The 20,222-nt window shown below is 42.8% G+C and overlaps 1 protein-coding gene across 1 annotated transcript; it reads left to right on the plus strand.

The window, feature by feature from the left end:
* Positions 1 to 776: 776 nt before the first annotated feature.
* On the plus strand, positions 777 to 19,346 carry LOC117560324 (transcription elongation factor SPT5-like; the record flags this gene model as incomplete). Its single annotated transcript, XM_034237175.1, is given in 12 exon segments — positions 777 to 878; positions 881 to 904; positions 3,007 to 3,091; positions 3,482 to 3,625; positions 11,561 to 11,663; positions 13,204 to 13,331; positions 13,585 to 13,693; positions 15,271 to 15,429; positions 16,190 to 16,358; positions 17,388 to 17,585; positions 18,221 to 18,316; positions 18,656 to 19,346. Coding segments are annotated over 12 exon segments (1,458 nt in total), but the record flags the coding sequence as incomplete, so codon positions are not given.
* Between the last annotated feature and the right edge of the window lie 876 nt (positions 19,347 to 20,222).

Here is a 20,222-nt window from a genome sequence, read left to right on the forward strand (position 1 = left end):
TACTCACACATACTCACACACACTCTCTCTCTCTCTCACACACACTCACACACACACACACACACACACACACTCACACATACTCACACAGTACTCAGACACACACACACACATACACACACTCTCATCTCTCTCTCTCCACTCTACACACACACTCACAATACAACTCACTCACATATTACTACACACTCTCTCTCTTCTCCTCCACACACACCACACACAACACACACACACACACACACACACACAACCACACACACACACACCACACACCACACACCACCACACACACACACCACATGAATTATACTTAAAGTTCAGGGTAATCAACTGTTAAAAAAAAAATTCTCCAATAAATGAATGTTTTCAAAGTCAATGAATAATCGCATTTAATAATTGCAATACAATTATTGACCCAAATAATCGAGATTATGATTTTTTGCCATAATCGAGCAGCCCTAGAGCAGGGTGTGACTTTTATTAGAGATGTGTCTGTTTGTTTTCGTGTCAGGATCTTTGTCTTTTCTCTGCAAACAAAAATGTACCCTGACCCTCAGCCCAGTCTGGGCCTTTTACCAACTGATTCTAAGTTCCTGCAGCACTTGAGTCATATTGGCTGGTTTTCTAAGCTCCTTTGAATTGCCTGGTGTTTGGATTGTGCGTGAAAAATGTACGTGCCTACTTTGAATGCTTTTCTGCAGTTGTAGTTTGGTTTCCTAATGAAGTGTCTCATCAGCACCCTAAGGGTCATTGTCTGTCTCGTGTTTCCTCCTCAGGGTCGCGAGGGGGAGATCCGTCATCTGTTCAGAGGATTCGCCTTCCTCCACTGTAAGAAGCTGGTGGGAGAACGAGGCATGTTCGTCTGCAAGACCCGACAACCTGGTGCTTGGCCGGAGGGTCAAAGGTCAGTGAGACACAACCCCAGGGGCTGTTAGAGAGAGAGAGAGAGGGGCAGGAATGAGTCCTTAAAGGTCACCAATTCTGCAAAATCCACTTCTTCATGTCTCTTCTACATCAACATGTGTCCCCTCTTCTCCATGTCTCTTCTACATCAACATGTGTCCCCTCTTCTTCATGTCTCTTCTACATCAACATGTGTCCCTCTTCTATCATGTCTCTTCTACATCAAACATGTGTCCCCTCTTCTTCATGTCTCTTCTACGTCAACATGTGTCCCCTCTTCTTCATGTCTCTTCTACATCAACTGTGTCCCCTCTTCTTCATTCTCTCTACATCAACATGTGTCCCCTCTTCTTCATGTCTCTTCTACATCAACATGTGTCCCTCTTCTTCATGTCTCTTCTACATCAACATGTGTCCCCTCTTCTTCATGTCTCTTCTACATCAGCATGTGTCCCTCTTCTTCATGTCTCTTCTGTCTCTTCAGCATCAACAGGTGTCCCCTCTTCTTCATGTCTCTTCCACATCAACATGTGTCCCCTCTTCTTCATGTCTCTTCTACATCAGCATGTGTCCCCTCTTCTTCATGTCTCTTCTACATCAACATGTGTCCCCTCTTCTTCATGTCTCTTCTACGTCAACATGTGTCCCCTCTTCTTCATGTCTCTTCTACATCAACATGTGTCCCCTCTTCTTCATGTCTCTTCTACATCAACATGTGTCCCCTCTTCTTCATGTCTCTTCTACATCAACATGTGTCCCCTCTTCTTCATGTCTCTTCTACATCAACATGTGTCCCCTCTTCTCTCATGTCTCTTCTACATCAGCATGTGTCCCCTCTTCTTCATGTCTCTTCTGCATCAACATGTGTCCCCTCTTCTTCATGTCTCTTCTACATCAACATGTGTCCCCTCTTCTTCATGTCTCTTCTACATCAACATGTGTCCCCTCTTCTTCATGTCTCTTCTACATCAACATGTGTCCCCTGTTCTTCATGTCTCTTCTACATCAACATGTGTCCCCTCTTCTTCATGTCTCTTCTACATCAACATGTGTCCCCTCTTCTTCATGTCTCTTCTACATCAACAACATGTGTCCCCTCTTCTTCATGTCTCTTCTACATCAACATGTGTCCCCTCTTCTTCATGTCTCTCTACATCAACATGTGTCCCCTCTTCTTCATGTCTCTTCTACATCAACATGTGTCCCCTCTTCTCATGTCTCTTCTACATCAACATGTGTCCCCTCTCTTCATGTCTCCTTCTTACATCACATGTGTCCCCTCTTCTTCATGTCTCTGCTACATCAACATGGTGTCCCCTCTTCTTCATGTCTCTTTCTACATCAACATGTGTCCCCTCTTGAAACAGAGGGGATTATGGGTAATGCTGCAATGAATCTGTTTGGTGTTTCAGCCAATCAGAGACAGGCTCCTGATATATCTGAGAGCTGATATGTTGATGAAAGACAGGATGATAGGGGGGACTTTAAACCCTTACATGAGTCAGGGTTTCTCCCCTCACTGTTCCCTCCTCTTCACGTCAATGGTTTCCTGAATGTGTTTTTGGTTATAATCAGGTCTGTGTTTAACACGAGCTGAAGAGCTTTATACGTTGTGTTTTACGTCAGTAAACACCCCACTGGTGGATTTTAAAATGGAGGATGCTAACGAGTTTCTAATGAGACCATGTATCTGCCTGCAGTGATTTAGTGCGGCTCTCACCACATGTGGTCGGGAAGAAGACATTCATAGAGTTGGCAACCGCCTTAATCAGCTCCAAAACACTTAGCTTGTATTGATAATGACAAAAGCTTTATTGTTACACAACCCTGTCGTCAATACTAATCTGTAATTCCTGTTGTTTACGTCCGCGGTGCCATCTTGTATACGGGCGTAATGTTCTCATTTATATAGCGCCACAGTACTCATACTGTCTCTCTCTAGAACCAACACCTGACGCATATACATACGTACAGAGGAAGGAGAGCGTGTGTGTGCTTTTAGTCATTGATGTACGTACAGTGTTAATTAAACCCTCAATGTGATGTTTCCTTCAATATATGTTTGAAATGACTTCCCTTCTGTACATCTGTGAACTCTTTCAGCCCAGAGACGTGACCAACTTCACGGTGGGAGGGTTCGCTCCCATGAGTCCTCGCATCACCAGCCCCATGCACCACGGGGGAGGAAGTGAGTACACTCTAATACAGCAAAGCTAAATGTGTTACAGCCCCAAAAAGAAATGCCTCAAAGCGCTGCGCAAAGACAACATACAAACGTCATCGCATAACAATTATAAAAACATTATACTTAAGCAATAGCTCACTTCAGGCTGTGGTATATGGTCAGTATATCACAGCTAAGGGGCGTGGTCCCCCTAGCTGTGATATACTGAGCATATACCACGGCCTGAAGTGAGCAATTGCTTTTATAAGTAAACGGTTACCAAGTGTGGCAATATGAAAGAAACACGTGTTGTTCAATTGGTTTTAAATGTCTGACGATGGTCTGAGCGGCAGCCGCTGCTTACACTGATATCAATTCAAGGCTTTTAAATGAACTGTGTTTTTTGTTCTGCAGGTTCTCCACAGAGAGGAGGTGGTGGAGGAGGAGGAGGAGGAGGAGGTGGGGGGGGAGGAGGAGGAGGAATGGGGCGGGGCCGAGGACGAAGAGACAACGATCTGATTGGTCAAACCGTCCGCATCTCGCAGGGTCCTTACAAAGGTGAGACACTGGAGACATTAATACAGATTATTAAGGTGTTATTATTTTTAATATTAAACTCCAGTGGTGGAAATGCATTTTTTAAAGATTATTTCTGGCATTTGTCATCATGTATCATACTTTATTTTGCAAACATTTAAACATATTTAAAACTTTGGTACCACTTTACAATAAGACCACCCTTATAACGGATTCATAAAGAGTTTATAATTAGGTTGTAAACACTTTATTAATCATTAAGAACCATTTATAAACCAGTTCTAACTTAGTTTTCATACATCAACACAGGCTGACTATTTGGCAAGACGATTAAGCCTTATATTGGCTACTTAGCGAGAATCAACTCGGTGAGCAACAGATACCAAGGATGCTGGCTGATGAAGAAGACGAAGTAAGCTAGGTAGCCAATATAAGGCTTGGCAGTACAGATACATGTGGGCTCACTATTTGGCAAGATGACTAAGCCTTATATTGGCTACTTACAGTGCAGATACATGTGGGCTCACTATTTGGCAAGATGACTAAGCCTTATTTTGGCTACTTACAGTGTAGATACATGTGGGCTCACTATTTAGCAAGATGACTAAGCCTTATATTGGCTACTTACAGTGCAGATACAGGTGGGCTCACTATTTGGCAAGATGACTAAGCCTTATATTGGCTACTTACAGTGTAGATACATGTGGGCTCACTATTTAGCAAGATGACTAAGCCTTATATTGGCTACTTACAGTGCAGATACATGTGGGCTCACTATTTGGCAAGATGACTAAGCCTTATATTGGCTACTTACAGTGCAGATACATGTGGGCTCACTATTTAGCAAGATGACTAAGCCTTATATTGGCTACTTACAGTGCAGATACATGTGGGCTCACTATTTGGCAAGATGACTAAGCCTTATATTGGCTATTTACAGTGCAGATACATGTGGGCTCACTATTTGGCAAGATGACTAAGCCTTATATTGGCTACTTACAGTACAGATACATGTGGGCTCACTATTTGGCAAGATGACTAAGCCTTATATTGGCTACTTACAGTGCATTTACATGTGGGCTCACTATTTGGCAAGACGACTAAGCCTTATATTGGCTACTTAGCGAGAATCAACTCGGTGAGCAACAGATACCAAGGATGCTGGCTGATGAAGAAGACGAAGTAAGCTAGGTAGCCAATATAAGGCTTGGCAGTACAGATACATGTGGGCTCACTATTTGGCAAGATGACTAAGCCTTATATTGGCTACTTACAGTGCAGATACATGTGGGCTCACTATTTGGCAAGATGACTAAGCCTTATTTTGGCTACTTACAGTGTAGATACATGTGGGCTCACTATTTAGCAAGATGACTAAGCCTTATATTGGCTACTTACAGTGCAGATACATGTGGGCTCACTATTTAGCAAGATGACTAAGCCTTATATTGGCTACTTACAGTGCAGATACATGTGGGCTCACTATTTGGCAAGATGACTAAGCCTTATATTGGCTATTTACAGTGCAGATACATGTGGGCTCACTATTTGGCAAGATGACTAAGCCTTATATTGGCTACTTACAGTACAGATACATGTGGGCTCACTATTTGGCAAGATGACTAAGCCTTATATTGGCTACTTACAGTGCATTTACATGTGGGCTCACTATTTGGCAAGACGACTAAGCCTTATATTGGCTACTTAGCGAGAATCAACTCGGTGAGCAACAGATACCAAGGATGCTGGCTGATGAAGAAGACGAAGTAAGCTAGGTAGCCAATATAAGGCTTGGCAGTACAGATACATGTGGGCTCACTATTTGGCAAGATGACTAAGCCTTATATTGGCTACTTACAGTGCAGATACATGTGGGCCTCACTATTTGGCAAGATGACTAAGCCTTATATTGGCTACTTACAGTGCAGATACATGTGGGCTCACTATTTGGCAAGATGACTAAGCCTTATATTGGCTACTTACAGTGCAGATACATGTGGGCTCACTATTTGGCAAGATGACTAAGCCTTATATTGGCTACTTACAGTGCAGATACATGTGGGCTCACTATTTAGCAAGATGACTAAGCCTTATATTGGCTACTTACAGTGCAGATACATGTGGGCTCACTATTTGGCAAGATGACTAAGCCTTATATTGGCTATTTACAGTGCAGATACATGTGGGCTCACTATTTGGCAAGATGACTAAGCCTTATATTGGCTACTTACAGTGCATTTACATGTGGGCTCACTTTTTGGCAAGACGACTAAGCCTTATATTGGCTACTTAGCGAGAATCAACTCGGTGAGCAACAGATACCAAGGATGCTGGCTGATGAAGAAGACGAAGTAAGCTAGGTAGCCAATATAAGGCTTGGCAGTACAGATACATGTGGGCTCACTATTTGGCAAGATGACTAAGCCTTATATTGGCTACTTACAGTGCAGATACATGTGGGCTCACTATTTGGCAAGATGACTAAGCCTTATATTGGCTACTTACAGTGCAGATACATGTGGGCTCACTATTTGGCAAGATGACTAAGCCTTATATTGGCTACTTACAGTGCAGATACATGTGGGCTCACTATTTGGCAAGATGACTAAGCCTTATATTGGCTACTTAGCGAGAATCAACTCGGTGAGCAACAGATACCAAGGATGCTGGCTGATGAAGAAGACGAAGTAAGCTAGGTAGCCAATATAAGGCTTGGCAGTACAGATACATGTGGGCTCACTATTTGGCAAGATGACTAAGCCTTATATTGGCTACTTACAGTGCAGATACATGTGGGCTCACTATTTGGCAAGATGACTAATCCTTATATTGGCTACTTACAGTGCAGATACATGTGGGCTCACTATTTGGCAAGATGACTAAGCCTTATTTTGGCTACTTACAGTGTAGATACATGTGGGCTCACTATTTAGCAAGATGACTAAGCCTTATATTGGCTACTTACAGTGCAGATACATGTGGGCTCACTATTTGGCAAGATGACTAAGCCTTATATTGGCTACTTACAGTGCAGATACATGTGGGCTCACTATTTGGCAAGACGACTAAGCCTTATATTGGCTACTTAGCGAGAATCAACTCGGTGAGCAACAGATACCAAGGATGCTGGCTGATGAAGAAGACGAAGTAAGCTAGGTAGCCAATATAAGGCTTGGCAGTACAGATACATGTGGGCTCACTATTTGGCAAGATGACTAAGCCTTATATTGGCTACTTACAGTGCAGATACATGTGGGCTCACTATTTGGCAAGATGACTAAGCCTTATATTGGCTACTTACAGTGCAGATACATGTGGGCTCACTATTTGGCAAGATGACTAAGCCTTGTATTGGCTATTTACAGTGCAGATACATGTGGGCTCACTATTTGGCAAGATGACTAAGCCTTATATTGGCTACTTAGCGAGAATCAACTCGGTGAGCAACAGATACCAAGGATGCTGGCTGATGAAGAAGACGAAGTAAGCTAGGTAGCCAATATAAGGCTTGGCAGTACAGATACATGTGGGCTCACTATTTGGCAAGATGACTAAGCCTTATATTGGCTACTTACAGTGCAGATACATGTGGGCTCACTATTTGGCAAGATGACTAAGCCTTATATTGGCTACTTACAGTGCAGATACATGTGGGCTCACTATTTGGCAAGATGACTAAGCCTTATATTGGCTACTTACAGTGCAGATACATGTGGGCTCACTATTTGGCAAGATGACTAAGCCTTATATTGGCTACTTAGCGAGAATCAACTCGGTGAGCAACAGATACCAAGGATGCTGGCTGATGAAGAAGACGAAGTAAGCTAGGTAGCCAATATAAGGCTTGGCAGTACAGATACATGTGGGCTCACTATTTGGCAAGATGACTAAGCCTTATATTGGCTACTTACAGTGCAGATACATGTGGGCTCACTATTTGGCAAGATGACTAATCCTTATATTGGCTACTTACAGTGCAGATACATGTGGGCTCACTATTTGGCAAGATGACTAAGCCTTATTTGGCTACTTACAGTGTAGATACATGTGGGCTCACTATTTAGCAAGATGACTAAGCCTTATATTGGCTACTTACAGTGCAGATACATGTGGGCTCACTATTTGGCAAGATGACTAAGCCTTATATTGGCTACTTACAGTGCAGATACATGTGGGGCTCACTATTTGGCAAGACGACTAAGCCTTATATTGGCTACTTAGCGAGAATCAACTCGGTGAGGCAACAGATACCAAGGATGCTGGCTGATGAAGAAGAACGAAGTAAGCTAGGTAGCCAATATAAGGCTTGGCTAGTACAGATCAATGTGGGCTCACTATTTGGCAAGATGACTAAGCCTTATATTGGCTACTTACAGTGCAGATACATGTGGGCTCACTATTTGGCAAGATGACTAAGCCTTATATTGGCTACTTACAGTGCAGATACATGTGGGCTCACTATTTGGCAAGATGACTAAGCCTTGTATTGGCTATTTACAGTGCAGATACATGTGGGCTCACTATTTGGCAAGATGACTAAGCCTTATATTGGCACTTAGCGAGAATCAAACTCGGTGAGCAACAGATACCAAGGATGCTGGCTGATGAAGAAGACGAAGGTAAGCTAGGTAGCCAATATAAGGCTTGGCAGTACAGATACATGTGGGCTCACTATTTGGCAAGATGACTAAGCCTTATATTGGCTACTTACAGTGCAGATACATGTGGGCTCACTATTTGGCAAGATGACTAATCCTTATATTGGCTACTTACAGTGCAGATACATGTGGGCTCACTATTTGGCAAGATGACTAAGCCTTATTTTGGCTACTTACAGTGTAGATACATGTGGGCTCACTATTTGGCAAGACGACTAAGCCTTATATTGGCTACTTAGCGAGAATCAACTCGGTGAGCAACAGATACCAAGGATGCTGGCTGATGAAGAAGACGAAGTAAGCTAGGTAGCCAATATAAGGCTTGGCAGTACAGATACATGTGGGCTCACTATTTGGCAAGATGACTAAGCCTTATATTGGCTACTTACAGTGCAGATACATGTGGGCTCACTATTTGGCAAGATGACTAAGCCTTATATTGGCTACTTACAGTGCAGATACATGTGGGCTCACTATTTGGCAAGACGACTAAGCCTTATATTGGCTACTTACAGTGCAGATACATGTGGGCTCACTATTGGCAAGATGACTAAGCCTTATATTGGCTACTTACAGTGCAGATACATGTGGCTCATATTTGGCAAGATGACTAAGCCTTATATTGGCTACTTACAGTGCAGATACATGTGGGCTCACTATTTAGCAAGATGACTAAGCCTTATATTGGCTACTTACAGTGCAGATACATGTGGGCTCACTTTGGCAAGACGACTAAGCCTTATATTGGCTACTTACAGTGCAGATACATGTGGGCTCACATTTGGCAAGACGACTAAGCCTTATATGGCTACTTACAGTGCAGATACAGTGGGCTCACTATTTGGCAAGACGACTAAGCCTTATATTGGCTACTTACAGTGTAGATACATGTGGGCTCACTATTTGGCAAGATGACTAAGCCTTATATTGGCTACTTACAGTGCAGATACATGTGGGCTCACTATTTGGCAAGATGACTAAGCCTTATATTGGCTACTTACAGTCAGATACATGTGGGCTCACTATTTGGCAAGATGACTAAGCCTTGTATTGGCTATTTACAGTGCAGATACCATGTGGGCTCACTATTTGGCAAGATGACCTAAGCCTTATATTGGCTACTTAGCGAGAATCAACTCGGTGAGCAACAGATACCAAGGATGCTGGCTGATGAAGAAGACGAAGTAAGCTAGGGTAGCCAATATAAGGCTTGGCAGTACAGATACATGTGGGCTCACTATTTGGCAAGATGACTAAGCCTTATATTGGCTACTTACAGTGCAGATACATGTGGGCTCACTATTTGGCAAGATGACTAAGTCCTTATATTGGCTACTTACAGTGCAGATACATGTGGGCTCACTATTTGGCAAGATGACTAAGCCTTATTTTGGCTACTTACAGTGTAGATACATGTGGGCTCCACTATTTGGCAAGATGACTAAGCCTTATATTGGCTACTTACAGTGCAGATACAGTGGGCTCACTATTTGGCAAGATGACTAAGCCTTATATTGGCTACTTACAGTGCTAGATTACATGTGGGCTCACTATTTGGCAAGATGACTAAGCCTTATATTGGCTACTTACAGTGCAGATACATGTGGGCTCACTATTTGGCAAGATGACTAAGCCTTATATTGGCTACTTACAGTGCAGATACATGTGGGCTCACTATTTGGCAAGACGACTAAGCCTTATATTGGCTACTTACAGTGCAGATACATGTGGCTCACTATTTGGCAAGATGACTAAGCCTTATATTGGCTACTTACAGTGCAGATACATGTGGGCTCACTATTTGGCAAGATGACTAAGCCTTATATTGGCTACTTTACAGTGCAGATACATGTGGGCTCACTATTTGCAAGCATGACTAAGCCTTATATTGGCTACTTACAGTGCAGATACATGTGGGCTCACTATTTGGCAAGACGACTAAGCCTTATATTGGCTACTTACAGTGCAGATACATGTGGGCTCACTATTTGGCAAGACGACTAAGCCTTATATTGGCTACTTACAGTGTAGATACATGTGGGCTCACTATTTGGCAAGATGACTAAGCCTTATATTGGCTACTTACAGTGCAGATACATGTGGGCTCACTATTTGGCAAGACGACTAAGCCTTATATTGGCTACTTACAGTGCAGATACATGTGGGCTCACTATTTGGCAAGATGACTAAGCCTTATATTGGCTACTTACAGTGCAGATACATGTGGGCTCACTATTTGGCAAGATGACTAAGCCTTATTTTGGCTACTTACAGTGTAGATACATGTGGGCTCACTATTTAGCAAGATGACTAAGCCTTATATTGGCTACTTACAGTGCAGATACATGTGGGCTCACTATTTGGCAAGATGACTAAGCCTTATATTGGCTACTTACAGTGCAGATACATGTCGGCTCACTATTTGGCAAGATGACTAAGCCTTATATTGGCTACTTACAGTGCATTTACATGTGGGCTCACTATTTGGCAAGACGACTAAGCCTTATATTGGCTACTTACAGTACAGATACATGTGGGCTCACTATTTGGCAAGATGACTAAGCCTTATATTGGCTACTTACAGTGCATTTACATGTGGGCTCACTATTTGGCAAGACGACTAAGCCTTATATTGGCTACTTACAGTGCAGATACATGTGGGCTCACTATTTGGCAAGCAACCGGTCACAGTCGCCCTGTTTATCTCACGTCTTGTAAAAAGCTTATTAATGATTTATAAAGTGTTCACAACCTAATTAATTAATTAATTAATTACAAACTATTCGTAAAGTCTTTATCATGGTGGTCTTACATATATTTAAGTTTTTTAAAACATTTATTTTTTGACAACTTTTGGAAAAAATCATCTTTTTTTCAGATATTTTTTCTGACATTTTCTAATTATTATTATTTTAGACAATTTGTCCAAACATTTTTCAGACACTTAAAAAAAAAAAATCAAAAAATGAGACCTGGAGACACTCTTTGTGCGCGGTGCCAGATAAGATTAGGATGCATTAATGTTTTATTATGTGTAATATTAGATACCAGTGGTGGATATGTATGTTTTTAAAATATCTTTCAAACATTCTTCAGACACTTTTAAAACATTTTCTCACATTTTTTTATATTTTTAAATCCAAAAGTCAACATCTATTGATTTGTGATATAAAATTCACAACATATTTTTACCCAACCAAATATTCTGCTTCACCCCAATTGTTTGCATTTAGTGTCAAAAACATTTAACTGTCCTAATTGTCTTTAAATGAATGATGCATTTCCCTACATTTCCCAGGATACATTGGGGTGGTGAAGGACGCCACAGAGTCCACGGCGCGTGTTGAGCTGCACTCGACCTGTCAGACCATCTCAGTGGATCGACAGCGCCTCACCACCATGTACGAAACATTATTATTATGTATTTATTTCAACAAGGACCATGCATACAAATACATTGATCCCAGAGAAGAGATTAATGTATGCCAGTTTGTAGCTAATAGCTCATTTCCATCTGCAGTCCTTAGGCAGTTGCAAGGCTTTATCATCATGTGCACATATACGGTGTAGATCTGGCAATGAACAACGTGCTTTCTACTTCTCTCATGTTCCAAACAGCTGGTTCCTTTAGTCTCATGAACTTCCCCACTCAATCTATCAAGACCCGAGCAGTTCTACCAAAAGTCCACGGTTAAAGGCACAGGCCGGCGCATGCCGCTCATGGAATCCCTTATCATATGAACTCTGACCCCCAGTGTACCAGTGAAGAGACACATGTGTCAGCTCCTTATTAGAATAGTATTTCTTCTCTTCTCTGAGAAACAAGGGTATGAAAAGATCAGCCAGAAACAGAGGAAGAGAGGCACAACGTGACTACGTGAATGCACTCCCCTAAATATTAAACGAGTAAGAGGTGAAGAAACACAAAGCCAGAAATTGAAATGAAAAGGCATCTCGTGCTTCCCCTTAGAATAGGGTGTAGATTATGAAGAGAGGACATGGGATACTAGTGAAGAGGGACAACAGTGAAAAGGCCCAACATACTCAACGTAACAGCCCTTTCCAAAGAGACAGAAACACAAAGTATACGCCGAGAGGCACAACGAGACTACGTAAATGCACTCCCCCGTTTAAATTAGTACAAAGGAACAGGGATGAAACTAAACTAATCAAAAGAAGGAAGTGGGGAGGCCTAAATGCCGTCTCCTAGATTAAGTTTAAAGGAAAGAACTGGGGAACAAACAAGTACATGAGGAAAGGCCCAACGAGTCAACGTCAACACACTCTCCTAGAATAGTTCAAGGTAAACGGGGAGGAAGAATATAGCAGGAAACAGAGCTGAAAAGGCTTTCCCTCTAGTCCAGGGTGAAATTGTAGGATAAGAATCAGAGATAGAGAGCACACCAACCTATCTCTTCGTCAGAATGTACTCCCCCGCCTGGATAAGCGACTCTGTACCCCTTCCCCCTCTACCGGACCTATATCCGCAGAGGGAGAGGAGAGGGACCAAGCCCAAAAAGGGGGTTTAGGGTTTAGGCGTGATCATTATTCTTTAGAGTCATTGCGTGCCTATTGATTGGAACACGATCCGTGTATCCATCATTTCCTGGTCTTCTCTAAAGAAGAGGGACCAATGGAAACGTTGTCATGTTGCCGTTGTTCAGCATGGAAACATTCATTAGCTAACAATGACATTATTGTTCTATTGATATAAAGGGAGGTCAGGTACTCTTTAAAACAGCTGCTAGTTATGGGTACTTTTTACTGAAGTACATTTCAAAGCCCTCTTTACTTTGACTTGAGTGAAGAAGTTTAGTCAGTACTTCTACTTTCACCAGAGTATTTTTAAACACGAGGATCTGTACTTCTACTCGAGTGAAGGATGTGTGTACTTTAACCATCTCTCTAACCTCACATTGACCTCCATCCTCTCCACCTCAGGGGGGCTAAGAGGCACAGCGGGCAGACCTCGACTCACGGCCGCACCCCGATGTACGGTTCCCAGACTCCGATGTACGGGACGGGATCCAGAACGCCCATGTACGGCTCTCAGACGCCCGTACAGGAAGGTGAGAGGGGGAATAATTATCTGTATTTGACACAAAGTACTGCACATCAAATACACACTTTTCACACATACATGTACACATATCTAATATTTATATATGACCCAAATATGTATATATGTTCATCTTTAATTTTGTTTTTGTGTGTTTTACATTAGCATTTCTATTTCTATACGTTTAAACCCTGTAGCTAAAAGTTACTTATAATTCCCGTGAAATAAAACGTATTTCTCACTTTCTCACGTTGTTGCTCCAGCTGGAAGCCGCACGCCTCACTACGGCTCTCAAACCCCATTGCATGATGGGAGCAGGACGCCGGGTCAGAGCGGAGCCTGGGACCCCAGCAACCCCAACACACCCTCCAGGTAACACACACACACTCAGACACACACACTTCACACGTGTGAACATTCTGGTGCTCACATTTCCTAGGCATTTATAGCACTAGCTCTATTGGTGCATGACGGGGCTCTTGTTTTGAAAAACATGTATCAGCTGGAGCTTCCTTTAAGGATACACTTACTCTATGGGGCTCTTATTTTGAAAAACATGTATCAGCTGGAGCCTCCTTTAAGGATACACTTACTCTATGGGGCTCTTATTTTGAAAAACATGCATCAGCTGGAGCTTCCTTTAAGGATACACTTACTCTATGGGGCTCTTATTTTGAAAAACATGCATCAGCTGGAGCTTCCTTTAAGGACACACTTACTCTATGGGGCTCTTATTTTGAAAAACATGTATCAGCTGGAGCTTCCTTTAAGGACACACTTACTCTATGGGGCTCTTATTTTGAAAAACATGCATCAGCTGGAGCTTCCTTTAAGGACACACTTACTCTATGGGGCTCTTATTTTGAAAAACATGCATCACCTGGTGCTTCCTTTAAGGATACACTTACTCTATGGGGCTCTTATTTTGAAAAACATGCATCACCTGGAGCTTCCTTTAAGGACACACTTACTCTATGGGGCTCTTATTTGAAAAACATGTATCAGCTGGAGCTTCCTTTAAGGACACACTTACTCTATGGGGCTCTTATTTGAAAAACATGCATCAGCTGGAGCTTCCTTTAAGGACACACTTACTCTATGGGGCTCTTATTTTGAAAAACATGCATCACCTGGTGCTTCCTTTAAGGATACACTTACTCTATGGGGCTCTTATTTTGAAAAACATGCATCACCTGGAGCTTCCTTTAAGGACACACTTACTCTATGGGGCTCTTATTTTGAAAAACATGTATCAGCTGGAGCTTCCTTTAAGGACACACTTACTCTATGGGGCTCTTATTTTGAAAAACATGCATCACCTGGAGCTTCCTTTAAGGACACACTTACTCTATGGGGCTCTTATTTTGAAAACATGTATCAGCTGGAGCTTCCCTTTAAGGACACACTTACTCTATGGGGCTCTTATTTTGAAAAACATGCATCAGCTGGAGCTTCCTTTAAGGACACACTTACTCTATGGGGCTCTTATTTTGAAAAACATGCATCACCTGGTGCTTCCTTTAAGGATACACTTACTCTATGGGGCTCTTATTTTGAAAAACATGCATCACCTGGAGCTTCCTTTAAGGACACACTTACTCTATGGGGCTCTTATTTTGAAAAAATACATCACCTGGAGCTTCCTGTAAGCAAATAGTCCTCCCTTGGGTCTTTTAGTTTGAAAACAAATTCTAACCCTGAGCTTCCTGTGAACTGTATTGGGCTTTTATTTTGAAATGTGCCACACACACACACAGCACAGTATTTCTTTTAAAGGGCTCCTATGATGCAAAATGCACTTTTTTATGTCTTTTATACATAATGTCCCCGGTGTGTCAGGAGACCCTTAACGTATGCCTAATGATTGTATAATAGGAGACCCTTAAATAAGTGTGTATTTCTTTTCACGTTGTTCTGTATCTCTAACGGTGTTATCCTGTCTTCTCCAGGAATGACGAGGAGTATGACTTTGGGTACGACGATGAACCGTCCCCCTCCCCTCAGGGTTACACCGGGACCCCCAACCCCCAGACCCCCGGGTACCCAGAGGTCCCCTCTCCTCAGGTTAACCCTCAGTACAACCCTCAGACGCCGGGCACGCCTGCTATGTGAGTCTCAACACACTCGGTCAACAGCAAACGTGTTTCAAATGTTTTGTCCCATTTTGGTGTCAAATTTAAATGTCTTGATTTCTGCTCCCCGTACATCCAACCTCAACCCACACTGACTTACAAAGTGAAACTGCTTTATTCATTTTCCGTTATTGTTTTAATCCGTTAATCCTGTGCGTATAATTCCTCTGCGGTGAAAAGCTCCTTGGATCTTAAATGATCAGAGGAACGGGCGGAGCGTACTTTCAGTGGCTTCATGGGGTGTCACGGGTTTTAGACCGTTGTTTTTGAGAGGAGGAGATTTCCGTAGGTAATTCTGCTGTCCTGTAACAACTGGATCTTAAGATTTCAGCCTCTGCAGACCGTTTACATGCACTAACACCCTTTAGAGCACACTGCAGGGAAGGGAACAAAGGTCCAAAGGAGAACACCAGCAGTAAATCTATCTGTGACGCCTCCAGGTGTTCACACCAGTGTTCATTTAGTCCTGTGTCGAATGTCCTCGTTAGTTTTCGTCACCTTCATCCTGTTTTATTTAGACGACTAACAGTCTGAGCATTTCAGTCGTATTTTTCCTCAACGATATTGCATGATATCGTTACGGTTATTGTTTACTGACGTCGGTGCCGTCTCGTCTTAGTCATGGAAAACAATGTCGTTGGCGAACACGGCATAGAGTCAACGAAAGTAACACTAGTTCAGACCCTCTGTAACGGTGTGTGTGTGTGTGTGTGTGTGTGTGTGTGTGTGTGTTCAGGTACAACACGGAGCAGTACTCTCCGTACGCCGCCCCCTCCCCTCAGGGCTCCTACCAGCCCAGCCCCTCCCCTCAGAGCTACCACCAGGTGGCGCCCTCTCCGGTGGGATACCAGAACACACATTCCCCCGCCAGCTACCACCCCACACCCTCCCCCATGGCGTACCAGGTAATCAGACATTTACAAGGTGTTATCGTCATATGCACACGATGACTTTCTTCTGACCTGAGCTCCTCCAACGATGCAACATATATAATCAAATCAAACGGCGTTCATATTCATTTGATACGTCTGAATTGGGGTTAATGGTGCAGTTCAATTATAAAACGTTATGTATGAAGAGTTTTACAGGCGTAATAACACCCGCATGGAGACGAGTCACTGGTTGACAGTTTGACACTTCTTTAACCCTAAAACAGATCCAGACCAGCAGAATAGGAAATGAAATAATGTACACTAAGGCAGCAGTCAATACGGTGATATAAAGTGAGCCTTTCAAACGTTGGGTGTAATGATTTGCCCCAGACTTTCAGACGTAGTTATGAAGTTCTTACCAGAACTGATGCTAACCAACGCCGAGCCAATAATGTCATATAATTATATATTTGTATATTTATATAGTCTTAAAGTTACAAACGGTTCTTTTGAGTGCAACGATAATTCTGATGTGTCCCGCCATGAAATTGAGTTTGACCCCCCTGCTTTAGAGTGAGCGCTTCAAACGCCAATATCGTTCATATTCATTCGCAAAGACTGGATTCCGATAACACTTGATCGAGTGACTCGCTCCATGTGTAACATCGACACTATGCACTAACCCGGAGGAAAACATGAATCAACATTTCTGTAAATGTGGAAAGAGTTCATCTGTAGTCCCGGACAGATTTAGTCAAGTCGACCTGCCGCTGAGAACGCTCGGTCTCCCCTGGTCTTACATTATATTCAAAGGGTCTTCAAAGGGTCTTCAAAGAGTCTTCAAAGGGTCTTCAAAGGGTCTTCAAAGGGTCTTCAAAGAGTCTTCAAAGGGTCTTCAAAGGGTCTTCAAAGAGTCTTCAAAGGGTCTTCAAAGGGTCTTCAAAGGGTCTTCAAAGAGTCTTCAAAGGGTCTTCAAAGGGTCTTCAAAGGGTCCTGCAGGAACCCTGCTTTATTGAATGGTGATTCTAACCGGTAGTATCTCTCCCCCCTCTCCCCCCACAGGCCAGTCCCAGTCCCAGTCCAGTGGGGTACAGTCCGATGACCCCCGGAGCCCCCTCCCCCGGAGGGTACAACCCTCACACGCCCGGGTCCAACATCGAGCAGGGCGGCAGCGACTGGGTCACGCCCGACATCTTAGTGAAGATCAAAGACTCCTTCATGGACCTGATGGGGCAGAGCGGAGTCATCCGGAGCGTCACGGTAACACACAGAGAGACACACACACACACTGAGAGAGACACACACACTCTGAGCGAGACACACACACCGAGAGACACGCACACACTGAGAGAGACACACACACACCGAGACACACACACACTGATACACACACACACACCGAGAGACACGCACACACTGAGAGAGACACACACACACACTGAGACACACACACACTGATACACACACACACAGAGAGACACACACACAACAACATAATAATAAACTATTATAGACCTTTGTAAGTCTAAACTGATTAATTCCTCAATCTGAGAGCACAGTTTGACACACACACACACACACACACTCTGAGACACACAGAGAGACACACACACACACACACACTGAGACACACACACACACACACACTCTGAGACACACAGAGAGAGACACCACACACACACACACACACACACACACACACACACACACAGTTACCAATGTTAACATTTCATAAGAAGTCAAATATGTGTTATATTGTTTTTAAGCTTATGTTCGGTTGCAGTGTGTGTTTCTGTACGACAGCATTAACTGTGTGTGTGTGTGTGTGTGTGTGTGTGTGTGTGTGTGTGTGTGTGTGTGTGTGTGTGTGTGTGTGTGTGTGTGTGTGTGTGTAGGGTGGGATGTGCTCGGTGTTCATGCAGGAGTCAGAGAAGGTGGTCAGCATCAGCAGCGATCACCTGGAGCCCGTCACCCCCACCAAGAACAACAAGGTACCCTTCCTCATCCTCCTCATCCTTTTATCATTTGTTATTTTGATGTGAACAGAATCTCATCCACGTGCTTTTGGCCGTGTTTGGATGAAATGACCCTTCCTTCCTTTTACGACACACTTTTTCTGACCTCACGATGACATGAATGTATCTTTTGTTATTTCGAGTTTTGATGACTTTCACTTTTATTGTCCTTTTCTGACATCACATATGGTTTAATATTGAACTTGCACACATCGAGGGACTTCCACAGTAATTCAGCTGCAATTAATAACATATACACCAAGTCATGAAAGCAGTGTGTTGTCATGGTGACGCTGATGTGCCTCCTCTCTGCAGGTGAAGGTGATCCTGGGCGAGGACAGAGAGGCCACGGGGATCCTGCTCAGTATCGACGGAGACGACGGCATCGTGCGGATGGAGCTGGACGACCAGCTGAAGATCCTCAACCTGCGCTTCCTGGGCCGCCTGGAGCACTGAGGACACACACACACACACACACACACACTCACAGAGGGAAGTGTTCGCTGCGTATTAACTCACTGCAATGTCGAGAATTTAGTTTTTTGAGAAGCTCCACACCAAAAGATCCTCATTCTTCTGCAGTGTGTGTGAGGCGTCCATATATCTGGCTCAGAGTGTGTGTGTGTTACTTTGTTTACCAGAAACCATCACACACACACACAGCAGGAAGTGTTGGCTGCGTATTAACTCGCTGCAATGTGGGGGAAAAGTGTTGGAATTTAGTTTTTGAGAAGCTCCACACCAAAAGAACCTCACCTTTTTACAGCAGTGTGTGTGAGGCGTCCATATATCTGGCTCTCAGAGTGTGTGTGTGTGTGTGTTGCTTTGTTTTCCAGAAACCATCACACACACACACACAGCAGCTCTCTCTCTCTCTCTCTGGTCTTTTTATTTGTAGCTGGGCTGTATCTGTTTTAGTGCCGTCTGAATGTTCTGTCTTTTTGTTTTCCTCGGTGGAGAAGGGGTTAAAGAAGTGTAACATGTCAATAAACTCTCAACCAGTGAAGCTCGTCTCCCTGCGGGTTTTATTACGACTACATCTTCACACATAACCTTTTAAACTCTAAATCAACAGGTCTTGTGTTTGTGCAAAGTGTCAGATGAGGAATTACTCCAAAGTTTTGTGAAGTCCAAAAGCCGTCGTTTATTACGAAAAAATGATGAGATTCTGCTTCAAAACACCATTTATCTTTTAGCTCTTTAAAACGGTCTGCTTTGAATACTTTATACACACTGCTATTACACTTATAAACATCTACACACAATTCACCTAAACAGGAATACTTGGAGATAAACATTACATTATTTCAGAAAAGTGTGTGTCGTAAATATGGAGAACAATTAAATATCACAATATATACTTTGATGGTATTGTGACGACATGGCTGGGTTGACTGTTTACAATGAGATGTCTGTAATCATTAGTAATGTCTTGGTACATTTCCAAAGGTTTGATTTGGACATGTTTAAGACAACTTTCACATTACTTTAAAAATGTGCAAATGTTCTGGATATTTTCTCCTTTTTCAATAATTTACACATTTTGAAAAAAAATTTAACGCTTTTTCAAAAATGTTTTTTACATATTTTCTTGACTTTTTTTCACAATTGAAACAACATTTTTTTTTGAGAGATATTGGTTCCATTTCGCTCTTCTATTTTTCACACATTTGTAGGACCTCACATTTCCAGAGCTTAGCAAAGTCAAAAGACAACATTTATAACTCACATGTTTTATCCAACCGAATACTCTGCTTTAAACTGAATGTTATGTTGGTAGCTTTCAAAAAGTCAAACACTCAACAAAAACTTCCATTAAAGGTCCCATGCTCTTCCGGTTAACCCGTCCCTTGTGTGTGATGAAGGTTGTTCTGCATGTGAC

This window comes from Gymnodraco acuticeps, unplaced genomic scaffold (assembly GCF_902827175.1).
Source record: "Gymnodraco acuticeps unplaced genomic scaffold, fGymAcu1.1, whole genome shotgun sequence".
Taxonomy (NCBI): Eukaryota; Metazoa; Chordata; class Actinopteri; order Perciformes; family Bathydraconidae; genus Gymnodraco; species Gymnodraco acuticeps.